This window comes from Tachysurus fulvidraco, chromosome 5, assembly GCF_022655615.1.
Source record: "Tachysurus fulvidraco isolate hzauxx_2018 chromosome 5, HZAU_PFXX_2.0, whole genome shotgun sequence".
Taxonomy (NCBI): domain Eukaryota; kingdom Metazoa; phylum Chordata; class Actinopteri; order Siluriformes; family Bagridae; genus Tachysurus; species Tachysurus fulvidraco.
The window spans coordinates 19,389,390-19,402,642 of record NC_062522.1 but is presented as its reverse complement, the minus strand read 5'-3'; the positions used below and the strand labels follow the sequence as shown (position 1 = coordinate 19,402,642).

The following is a 13,253-nucleotide window of genomic DNA, read 5'->3' as shown; positions in this document are numbered from 1 at the left end:
ATAATATTATATATTTACTGAAGAGAAAGATTAGTTAAATATACATTTAAGATAAAATTTATTGCAGTGCATGTGTGTGTTTGACTAAATTATTCTGCACACTGAAAACAATTTGACCTGCTGGCTCTAGATTAAATGGACACACAATAAATCAAATTATTATTGTATACTATATTATTTTTGTTCTGATTACCTACAGCATAAAAATAGCAGCTCAGAACAACTTGGGATGTGGTTTTGATTTGATCGCTGCAGGTCTATGACTAAATCGGATTCGTTCAGAATTCATTTGTTCCCAATCATAGGATTAATTTAAGGTTAATATAAATATCAGGTTAACCCTAATTAACTGACAAAATGCAGCTTCCCTGTAGGTATCATTATTCACTTTTCCTTACATGTTTTATTGTCTGGTGGAAGGTTGTGCACACATAAATAATGGAAACTGAATTGCAATTATCCATTTTAGGAACTTTAGCAGTGACATTTAAATTGAATTAGAATATTTTTTACTTTTTTACTTTTTATTTATGTTTATTTGTTTGTTTGTTTGTTTATGCATTTATTTGTTTGTTTGTTTGTTTGTTTGTTTGTTTATTTGGGGGGTCACTTACACTGCTGTCATTCATATATATATATATATACAACCCACTCGCTCACCAGTCTTGCTGTGAGTATTGGTGCATTATCATACTGATACACAAAGTGTGTTTCATTGATGTTTTCAATCTTTTGTAAACATGTCATCTTTATTTGTAAACTTGTCAAAGAAAGGATTACTTTTAGCTCATTTAAACATATGCAGTCTTAGAAACAAGATTCATGAAATCGCAAGAATCTGTTCAACAGAAAATATTCATGTTTTAGCTTTATCTGAAACACATCTAGACAACAGTGTTGAGAACTCACAGCTTACTGTTGATAAGTACAAATTATATAGAAGAGATAGAAATCAAAATGGTGGGGGAGTTGCTTTTTATATAAAGGAGAATATTGTTGCCATAATTAAATCAGATTTAATGTGCAAAGATATTGAAATAATATGGTTACAGATTAATCTTCCATTCAATAAGCCATTTTTGGTTGGTTGCTGTTATAGACCTCCAAACTCAAATGTAGAGTATGTACAAAAAATATATGAAAATATGGACATGGTTTCAGATCAAAATAAGGATATCTTTCTGCTTGGGGATTTTAATATTGATTGGTTTTCAAAAAAAGTGCTCATTGCACAAAAAGTTTACAATGTTTACAATGGCTACTGTATGTAATCTCAAACAAGTGGTGACACAACCCACAAAGATTGCTATGGATAATACATCTAAATCAACATGCATAGATCATATTTTTACTAATGTTCCTGATTTATGTTCACAAGCTGTTTCTGTGGGGGTAGGATGCAGTGATCATAACTTGATAGCAATTTCAATAATGATGAAAATTCCTAAATCTGGTGGAAGGATCATGTATCGTAGATCATATAAAAACTTTAATCCTAGATTGTTTGTTGATGAGGTCAATAACTCAAATTGGTCTGCAGTTCTTCAGGAGGGGGATGTAAATGCTTCTCTTAACATTTTTATTGACACTTTTAGAAAAATAGTTGATAAATATGCACCTCTCCGGAAAAGATCTATAAAAATCAACAGTGCTCCATGGTTAGATGAAGAGCTAATGTCCCTTATGAAACAAAGGGACAATGCCAAAGATATGGCCTTCAAATCAAAATGTGATGTAGACAGAGTACATTATTGCAAGTTGAGAAACAAAGCTACAAAATTAAATAACATAAAAAAGAAAGCATATTATGGACAAAAAAATCTCCAATTCTAGGAATGATAGCAAACAATTGTGGAAAGTATTAAAGGAATTGATGTGTAAAAAGTCAAATAATTTGAATATGTACATGGAGACCAACGATGGTGACATTATTGGTAAACCTTGTGATATTGCCAATCATTTGAATGATTTTTTTATATGCAAAGTAGAACAATTAAGATCATGTATGACAATGCAAGATATTGAATCTCCTTGTGACAATGTTAGATTTATTATGAGAGGGAAAACTTGCTCCCTGTCATTTAATACTTGTAGTGAGGACAACGTTAAGAAGTTGCTTCTCTCCTTATCTGATGAGAAAACACCTGGTAATGATCATCTTGATGGCAAAATTTTTAAAATTGTTGCAAAAATTTTGTGCAAACGAATATGTCACATTTTTAATAATTCAGTTCTCAGCGGAGTGTTTCCTAAGCTATGGAAACAGTCTAAAATTGTGCCTTTACTTAAAGATGAAAGGGCAGGGTTTACTCCTTCTAATTGTAGACCAATTCATATTCTTCCTATATTAAGCAAAATATTTGAAAGGTTACTTTTTAATCAAATGCTAGAGTACTTTACATTAAATGAATTACTAACGAGTTCACAGCATGCCTATAGACCAGGCCATTCAACTAACACTGCATTAGTGCATATGGTTGATCAGTGGCTTACATATACTGTATGCAGGATAAAAAAACTTGTTGGTGCAGTACTTTTAGATTTTACAGCTGCATTTGATGTACTTGACCATGATATTCTCACAACTGTTATTGTCAAAGCTCAAGTATTATGGATTCTCACAATTGTCTGCTTCACTGATAAGGAGTTATCTCTATGGCAGAACTCAGCAAGTATTTTTTAATGGTAGTTTTTCTGATAGTAAATGTATATCATGCGATATTCCACAGGGCAGCGTCTGGGTCCACTCTTACTTTCAATTTTTGTGAATGATTTGCCCCATGTTGTTAGAAATGCAGAAGTTGTACTGTATGCAGATGATGCAAGTTTATTTTGTGCATCTCCTTCAATAACCGATCTAAGTATGAACCTTCAAAACCAATTAAATGTGATTATCAAATGGGTTAATTTGAACAAATTAGTACTAAATATTTCCAAAACCAAATGTATTGTTTTTGGTACTAAACATTTGTTAAATAAACCTTGTAACCTAAATTTGACTATTGATACAACTTTGGTTGAGCAGGTTACTACAACTAAACTATTGGGTGTCGAGCTGGTTAATCAGCTCTCATGGACTGATCAGATAAATCATATTGTGTCTAGGATGGGCAGAGGCATTGCTTTAGCTAGGAAGTGTGTGCCGTTTTGTCCACACTCAGTCATGAGAACAGTAGTCCAGTCTTTGGTCTTGTCACACCTGGAGTACTGCTCAGTTATTTGGTCCAGTGCTACACAGGAGCACTTAAAAAAACTTCAACTTGCTCAGAATAGAGCTGCCAGAGTTGCTCTTGGCTGTTTGTACAGGACCGGTGTGAATGAGATGCAAACTATATTAGTATGGTTGAAGGTACAGGATAAATTAAAGATAAGTCTTCTATGCTACATGCATAATGCCATCTATAAAAACAACCCCAGATTTTTTGTGGATAAATTGGTTTACAGTGGGTATTGCCACCTACATATTACTCAGCAGGTCAGCTCTGGTGATCTAGTTGTTCCTTTTGCACAGTCAAATTGTATGAGGAAAACTGTACTATTTAGGTCCTCAGTAGCTTGGAATCAACTGTCAATGTGTATAAGACAAATAAGCAATATATCTTATTTTAAAAAGATGGTAAAAAATGTATGATCTGTAATGAAAACTGTGTAATGACTCAAATTGAAGTGTATTTATTCTTTTGATAACATATGTAAAATGGACCCCGGGAAGATTAGCGACCACTCGTGGAAGCTAATGGGGTTCCAAATAAATAAATAAATAAATAAATACACAGCACCGACTTTATTCAGCGTACATAATGTTTGAACCATTGCATGCATGTGGTCCATGGCCTGAATTCTTTAGTGGTTAGTGATGCACCCATCTAGCACAAGAAGTGGGCCAGGAGAATCCCTTGATGTTGAAGCCCAATCTGTCACACCCATGCTTCACTCTGGACATGCTACAGTTTGGGTGGTCAGCTTGGAGCATCTCCACACTCTAAACTCTAATCTAGTGAAGGTGGACTCATGAAGAAATGGGGATAACAAAACATGCTTGACATTGTCCACAGCCTAAGATGTTTGCTGCTCTCACCATTGGAACTGACATTTGTCATTGACATGAGTGACCAAAGGTTCGGCTTTAGCAGCCCAACTATGAAAATTGACCCTGTGGATATTGTGACAAATAGTTTTGATGGGAACCGGAGGGACCTAGGTGTTTCTGGATGTTTTTTTGGATGCAGTCTGGGTTCGTACCTGGACATCCCTTGCATCAACAGTTACCCCTGTAGGATGTGGTGTGTCCTTTATGGTGGTATGCAGACATTAACCTGTATACTGTGGCTCTCAAACCCTAGCACTGTCCTGGTCCCAGATGCACCAACAATTTGTCCTATTTTGAATGCCTATTATTATCAAGTGACTGTAGTAGTGAGATTCTGTCTCAGTTCCCAAAGATAACCAGAATGCTGATGTTCTGCTTGAACACATATTTAGCTGCACACTTTTCATTCATATGGAAAATTTGAAGCTCTGTCCATTAGGAACAAGCCTGATTCAACTCATCCATATGTCTTCTTTGACCACTTCCTTCTGCAGTATAAACAGTGTAGTTGGCAGTGTTGAGGAAGCTATGATAATATTTATCATGAGAAAATGTTGAAAACTGTGGCAGCACTGCCAATGTAGATGGAATATCAGGCCATTAAATCTCTCCTTACCACAATGGAGAGTATATTTCTCTCATCCTGCTGTACAGATTTGAAAAATTGATATCTGGATGCTCCATTATGTTGCTTCAACACTCATTTATAATGAGACTGTAGCATTCACATGTGTTGTAGAACTGTCATACCTAATGAACTCACAACTCTCAGCTATGTGAAGTAAAAACACAAAGCAGAACCAATCCTCCCCAAAAAATTTGGAATAAAGAGTATGACTCCATTTCAGGTAAAAAAAAAAAGTTGTTTGGTTCTGAATGTAATCAATGGCAAATGTATTTTGTGAAGTGGTGAGATACAAGGAAAAAAAGATTCACTATGACATTTATTGTGTTTTCAAAATTGTGTACTCTGTGTTGTGTACTCAAGTATTTGTCCCAGTTTTAGTCATATGTTTAATAGCATAGCATATTTTGGCTCTAGGAATAGAGACATCAGGAAAATCGAACAGTTGTATCGTGGAAGATAACATTATTTTTTTTTTTACATTTGCAGTTCTGTAGATGTTCATGTGTTAAGATAGCAAAATGCTTTTCTCTTTTCTATTTTACCGTACAACTGTATACATATTATGTTGTCCAGTCCTACAAGTGGGCGGTGTGTGTGTGTCTGTGTGTGTTTGTGTATCGGCCCTATGTGTCCTGTAAGTGACGGAGGATCAATGTGTTCGAGGCTGAGCCAAAATGAATTGATTGTGGGAAATAAAACTCCAATTATTAGAGGAAGGAACAGGCGGTCAGTGAGCTAGAGAGGGAGGGAGAACGAGGCACTCATACTCCCATCATTCCTCTGGGAGAAGCAACTTGTCCGCGTAGGCACAACACTGGGCACTCACAAATGGAATGAGAGAGAGAAATGAGACGGTGTGTGTAGGTGAGAAATGGCAGTGCACATTTTTCTTATTCAGTGCACCCATTCATTCTCCAAATGCCCTTTTTAATGTTCCCTTTTTATACTGGAAAAGATTAAGACGGCAAAACAGCACAAATTAAGCAGCTGCCATCTTTTTCTTCTATTTCAGTCTGTGTTTCTTGTTTTTGCATTTTTTTATTAATATTAAATGTAAGCACTGTCTTCTTAGATCAACCTAACATGGTAGCCATCGATCTAAGGCTTTCTACTGATACAAAGCTGTTGTACTACAATCAAAGCCATGGATCCTGCATGTACTTTAGTGAGTTATGTCTCTGTTCTGCAGAACGAACGACCTCCTCCAGTGACTTTATTCTCCAACATTCACTTCCACTGAGTACTGTCTTAAGATCCTCAGATGAAGTTAGCGATTATTAATGGCCCTCATACTCAGAAGCAGGAATGCTCTCTCTTCCCACTTCTCCACTCTCGTGCTCAATAATGGCATTTTCCTCCTATGAACCTTTTCAGACGTAGTGTAATCAAATTGTCTTTATATTAAATTCTTCAAGACCTACATATGTATACATAGCTCAGTGTTGAAGATCGTTCCATCTTGTGCATGGATCAGTAGGCCATTATTTCCTTGTAGAGTGTAGAGAGGTAGGGGTGTATTGGAAGCAGAGTCTATTGTAAATCAGAGTACTTTTTTATATTGCTGTTATAAAAGACAGAAGGTTTGAGCTTTAATATTGCTTCCTTCCCGAGTTGTAGATGCATGTTGTTGAAAAGCGGCTAACAACAAATCTGGGCTTGGTTCAGCCAAGTTCGAGGATTTATTGCTGCAATTTCCTTTCTATGTAGACAATACTGAGCTGAACAATTTGGCAATTTTGCACTCTTAGAACATAAAACAATCAACGACCAAAAACCAAAACTTTATTGCTTACTTTTGGAATGACGGTACACTTTGTTTGACCTCTGTACATTTGTCTGTGTTTATTGTTATGGTTCATGATGACTTGCTTGAGGTCATTGCTGAGGTCATTCCTCGGAAAAATCCATATTTGCAAAAACCTACGAGTCATTTTTTTAGCAGCGCTTTTACTTTCTGCTGTAGCACTGAGTCATCATTGCAAAGTGGAGTGTAAATGCTTTGTTAGCATGTGGCCTGATATCCTGCAACACTGCTGATTAACTATAGAAGACAATAATTGTTCCCTTATACCTGCACTACACAAAAGAAGGACCAGAGCAATTTTGAAACTGATTGTAGAAAGGTGGTGTGACTTTGGGCTGGTCTCGAACAATTTTCTTTGTTCGATTATACCGTGGCATGTGATGCGTCTCATCAAATCTTGGTCCAGTCCAGTCACCTCCTGGATTTTTATACCATAAATAATTTCAATTCTATTCAGTTTCATTAAAGCACTTTTAACAGTGATCATTGGCTCAAAGAAGCTTTACAGTAATATAAAAATTCAGAATAAACATTTTGTTTAAAATGTACATTTAAAATTAAATTTTTTATTTTGCTTTCATTTTAATACATTTTATTTTTTATTTTATTTAGAAATTGTAACTTAGAGGCAACAATGGCAAAGAAAAAATAATGTGGAAGAAACCTTCAGAGAAACCAGACTCAAAAAACCCATCCTCATCTAAACAGAAGCTTTTGAACAACTTATAAGTATGAGCATAGAATAATTTCCAAATCTGTTAGAGATTTAACATGAATTCCTTCCTGCCAATGTCAGCAAACGTTCAGTGATGGAGACCTGAGTGCATAACCGGCCGAGGCAAGACTTTTCAGCATGGAGGAAGCTGACACTCTAACGTTACCTCCAACTTTCTGACTAACAACCCAGACCGTTAACTATTTGAGCCACTGTTCTAAAACCTGTGTGTATGTACAGTAGTGGTAGGTGTGGTCTTAACCATCAGCCAGAATTGTGAAAATGTTACAGTGTTGCCCAGGGACTAGTGAAAAAATTTAATTTTGCACAGAGGATGCTTTAATCTGGGTTGGCAGAAGTGACCTCTAGTAGTTTATTATGATATGACAGCATCTGGGTTGGTCAGGAGCAAAAGCAGATGTGCTGTTGCGTGTGCATTCCAGGGAGGCTAAACCATGCTGAGTAGGCATGATATGAAGGACTGGAGCATTGTTATCCTCATTATTGCTAGGTCTGTTCTCCTATAGAGAGAGAGAGAGAGAGAGAGAGAGAGAGAGAGAGAGAGAGAGAGAGAGAGAGAGAGAGACAGAGAGGAACAATTATCTTCTGATTTATTGTTATCAAACTGTATTTATGAAGGTAGGCCGACCTTCCCGCATGTCCTTAATACCTATAAGGCCACATGTACTGCTGGGTAAAAAGTGAAAAAGGGCTACTTCTAAAGTACAAGTTCTGTTAAAATGCAAGACCTTTTAGAAAACCTCTGGTGAGAATTTGTCATCAGACACTACAGCATAGTCCGTACTGAAAATTAAAATGATCTGATTTTTATTCAAGTGCGAGCTGCAGTCTGCCACCTCTTTCTCTGCACTGATAAATGTCCAGCAGAAAGAGGCTGTCTAAAACCCATATTTAATCTTGTACATCGAGTCTTGCTTTTTTTTGGGTGACAGCAGTCAAATCAATGTGCGGTGCCCGCAATCATAATTGATCCGTTGCGATTAAAATGTTAGATGTTATTCAGACACTGATGTTCATACACTGATGGATGAGTTACTGGAGGGCAGTAACTTGACTTTCTGTAACTCGTCATCTTGTCAGTATGGGGTCAAGGGTTAGGGGTCAGAGTACGTGGAAGAAGCTTGTTGTCATGGTAATAAGGAGCCAAGCTGGGCAGGGGTTGGCATAACAGATGGCATGTCAGAAGATGTGTATGTTCTACGGTGCTGACTTGGCAGCACATGAGGGCAAGACAAGGCCAAGGTGCTTGTTCATTTCACATGACACACTGGATTTTACAGTACAGTACCAATTGGTAATAGTGTGTAAATAACCTGGTTCCGTGGAATGCTTTCCTACCTTTATACTCAGTAATAGCTATGCTTTTATTTTGATAGCAGTAGCATGGTTAATTCTTATCTTAGGTTACCACATGAGTTTCTTCCATTTCCTACAGTTTTCTCCTACCTCCCAAATCCATGTCCACCAGTAGGGGAACTGAGCAGTTTACTTGTCTTTAATTGTTCCTGTGTGTGTGTGTGTGTGTGTGTGTGTGTGTGTGTGTGTGTGTGTGTGTGTGTGTGTGTGTGTGTGTGTGTGTGTGTGTGTTTCCACTTATCACCCAGTGCTCCTGGGATAGGCTCATAAGCAGGATAAACTGCTTATTGAAGACTAATGAATAAATAATATATCTTTTTCATATTTATATGATTACAGGATTATGATCATTTGTCTAACAGGTGAGCACCGTGGTTGAAGTATCAAGTTCTCACCGTGCGAGTGGTTTGAAGTATCAAGTTCTCTTCCATCAGTGTCCAGTGGCAACTGGCCACTAGAAGTCATTATCCAGTCAATAGTCATTCATCACCATCTCTTTTTTTAATCTGTGGGCCGAGTGATCAATAAAACTCCACTCTCATCAATTCCCCCGATGTGGGCAGTGTGAAAGACAAGTAGGGGAAGGGTGGCATGAGTTCAATTAATTGAATGGCAGCAGGCATTAGCAACAGCATTGACAAATGTTGCAACAAATGGCGACATGAATTCGGTGTCAGCTTTGTTGACTGATGAGAGCGTGCATGGACGCGTCTGCCTCAAAGTGGCCGAGTCGAATCGGAATAAGTCTAGGTCGATCTCCTGTCAAAGCATCCTTAAATAAAGGTTTTTCCTTTGAACTGCCACTATTCATTGACAGGACACTGAGTATAATCTGGAGAAGAGGCAAGTCTGAAGTGTCAATGATGCGACTGTAAACAGACTGAATGTGAGCCCTTTAGGATTTTGATGGTCTTCCAGGAGGAGAACTTTTTTTGTAATAAACTTTTTTAGTGCACATTTAATATACATGTGTGAGTGTGTGAGTGAATGAGAGAGTGTGTGTACCCTGCGATGGGTTGGCACTCCGTCCAGGGTGTATCCTGCCTTGATGCCCGATGACGCCTGAGTCAGGCACAGGCTCCCCGTGACCCGAGAATTTTGGATAGGTGGTAGAAAATGAATGAATTTAATATAATTGAGTTAATGCCAGAGAAATTAAGATAGTTAAGATTAGGATAAAGAAGTACAGTATCATTATGCATTTTTACTAGTGAATCACAGGAAAATACTGAATATTAAATAAAGATGTAAATGAATTCTGTATTATTCTATATTGAGGGTTGAAAAAAGGATAAGGAATTTCAGAAATGTGTCAGTAACACTGGTATGAGAAACAGCTTTGGGTGACACAGTAGAGGGTAAAGAATATACAGGACACAAAAATGAGGAAGAAATTGTCCTGTTATATGACAATGACCTAGATCCTTGAGAAAAGAAATAGTCAACTGTAAATTGCAACTGTTCACAGGGCCAGTGTAAGGGCACTACAGGTATGTCTTTTTTTATTCCCAAAATAGCTGATTTAAAGCAGGACTTATTACTTCTTTAATAGTACAGATTACTTCTTTTATGTAGTAAATCAGTGAATCAGAAGTATTTAGAAATACAATGTGATGAAATTGTTTAAGCCTTTTACTTGGAAGTAGGTGGTAGATTTTGGGGTATGTACGCCTGACATTATTATAAATAATGCTTCCAGCACTACTGCATGGCAATCCAAATTCAGAAGACATTGTACCTGATCAAAAGTTACTAAATGATATATTGATAAATGAAATATTGATGAAACATTACAGAGGACCAAAAACGTTTGTCTTTTCAGGAATTGTGAAAAATTGGACCAAACCAAATGTTTGGGTTGGAATCATATTGCTGTTAATCATAAAAGAATAATTTCTACACCAAGTTCCAGATCAGAAAAAAAACAGTATTTAACTGTAATATTTATTTGTCATTTTATAATATTTTGTTTTTGGAAATCACTCACCAAGAGCTTAACACGATCGGTTCTGTTTGCATCTTGAATAATCTGTAGTTTTCAATATTAAATTCTGTACTTTTTCTCAGAAATATAAATCATTTTAAATCAATAAATTGAATACAGGGGAATCAATCAGTCTGTGATTTCTACATATACTACATTTGCATATAAACTGTTTTACATGTATGCTCATATATGCTCCTGTTTTAGTAAATAAAATTGCAGTACTAAGTGCACGTTTGACCGTTTTGTTTTCCCTGTGTCTACTCTTAGGTTCATGGCTTGGAAAAACAGGTTGGGAAATCTTTGGATTACCTGGAGATAGGCCCAGCAGGGTCTGTCCTGAAACCTATTCCTTATGGTGGAGCTGGAGGAGGGGGCATAGGGGCAGGTGGAGGAGTTAAACCCCCATTCCAGACCTCCAGGATATTCTCCTCTATGGACCACACACCTATGAAAACCAAGCCTCCCACATTTGGTTTACCGAACCCATATGATTGGGCAAGGAACCAGTCCCAGTTCCTGGACCAGACAGGCTACCACTCCAAGCGCAAACCTAATCATAAAACTGCCATGAAGACCAAGAAGATCTTCGGCTGGGGCGACTTCTACTTCAGCGTCAAGACCCTAAAATTCAACCTGCTAGTGACAGGCAAGATTGTGGACCACGTCAACGGTACGTTCACAGTTTACTTCCGCCACAACTCGTCCAGCCTCGGCAATGTGTCTGTCAGCATCGTCCCGCCATCTAAAGTAGTGGAGTTCGAGGTGGTCCAGCAGCAGCAAAGTACCCTCCATCAGCCTGAGATCCAGTTTCACCAGCCTCATCAGTCAACCATCGATCCCAAAGACATCAAGACCTTCAACTGTCGTGTAGAGTACGAGAAGACCAACCGCTCTAAGAAGCCCAAACCTTGTCTGTACGACCCATCTCAAACCTGCTTCACCGAACACACCCAATCCAACGCCGCTTGGCTTTGTGCCAAGCCCTTCAAAGTCATCTGCATCTTTATCTCCTTTTTCAGCATCGACTACAAGCTTGTGCAGAAGGTCTGTCCAGACTACAATTTTCAGAGCGAACAACCTTACTTTGGATGAAGAGTACCAAAGTGAATGAAATGAAGTAGAGGATGACCAACATATGGGATGTTGTTATGTGTCGTGTGTCTCTTCTACTTTCTTAAGGTTATACGGCTCCCATAATGGTCAATATGGTGGACAGTGAAGTTTTTACCAGGGTGCTGACAAGAGGTTTTTGTTTCAGGTTTTCTTTGTATATATTGTGAACAAACCCAACTCAGTTAAGCTCAATTAAATGAATATCTGTTTATTGTTTAGGGTTTTCTGTTGAATTTTGTCTGTTTGACTGTTAGAAATTTGGAACAAACAAAGTGAATTTTGTATTGTTCCTTTATATGACCCTGAGCTCTCAGAATTGTCATGAGGATGATATTAAATGTAATGTAAGGAACATAGCACTGATTGTAACAGATTACTGTAGTAACTGGAACGGAACCCAGTGATATTATATTGTGCACCTACAATTAAAGCAGCTCATCATCAAACCAGGGTGTATTTTACTCTGGCAAATGTAAAGTGTAAAGCAAGACATGAAGTGGACATAGATACTCTATATTAGGAAGGTATTTTGCTGTCATTGGGACATCTGGCACACATTCAACACAGCATATGCACCCAGAAATTACCTATATGCATATATGCCCAAAATATCATTTGACGTTAGATTCTAGTCTATTAATAAAAGCCGGGGGCATTTGTTCTTCCCAATACTGAAGTAATTATAATACTGCATAATATTAATCTTGTTTTTGATTCTCCTGTTATCTAAATAGTAGAACTTGGATTCCAGCCAGTTGTTTAAATGAATTGTGCATTATGAGAAGATATGGGTGATTAAAGCTGCTATTCTAAATCTTTAAAAATGTATATGCATTAGTTCAGACTCTGTGCCCTTATCCACCCTATAGATAACCAGTGGATGAGTGAAAAGTAACATATGTAATGAAAGAGTTCACCTTTAACATGTGTCTAGTGAAAGAAACAATTACATATTATTTTTCTATACCTGGCTTAATTTTGACCAGATGCAAAATACATGGGTGTTACTGAGTTGCTGACACATAAAAAATGATATATTCCCATCTCATCTTACTCCTTTTATTTCATTCCTTTTTATTTGCACAGTAAAGCACCAAAATATATTCTCTTAATTTCTGGACAACCGATTAGTCTGTGAAACAAGGAGGCTAAAGAAGAAGTGAAATCGCAGGTCTGTGAATAAAGTATTGCTTGATGATGTGTATATTTGAAATTGGAAAAAAAAATTGTGTGTAAATAATCTATCACAAAATAAATAATTAGATCTGGTCTGTTTGTCTGTATTTATTTTTTTCTTTAAATTTAAATTATTTATATAACATGAATTATAAATTGAGGCTAATAAACTCTCTATATTGTTTTTATTATTATTATTATTTTTAATACACCGAGTCAGATATCACTAATTGAGGTCAAATGCTAACAGTGCTAAAGATAGCACTTTCCATCATACCAGTTTCTTTATGAGTAACATAACCAGAGCCATTAAACCTGCTGTCATTTTTCTTACCCTTCAGATCTAGTACTACAAGAAATTCA

General features: G+C 37.0%; 1 protein-coding gene across 1 annotated transcript in view; it reads left to right on the top strand.

The window, feature by feature from the left end:
* LOC113642730 (neurexophilin-2) overlaps positions 1-12,977 on the top strand; it is a 63,404-nt gene extending 50,427 nt beyond the window's left edge. The window contains exon 2 of the mRNA XM_027146344.2: positions 10,869-12,977. Coding sequence (XP_027002145.2) covers positions 10,869-11,693 — 825 coding nt within the window. The 3' untranslated portion in view covers positions 11,694-12,977. The remainder of the gene's footprint in view (positions 1-10,868) is intronic.
* The last annotated feature ends 276 nt before the right edge of the window (positions 12,978-13,253 follow it).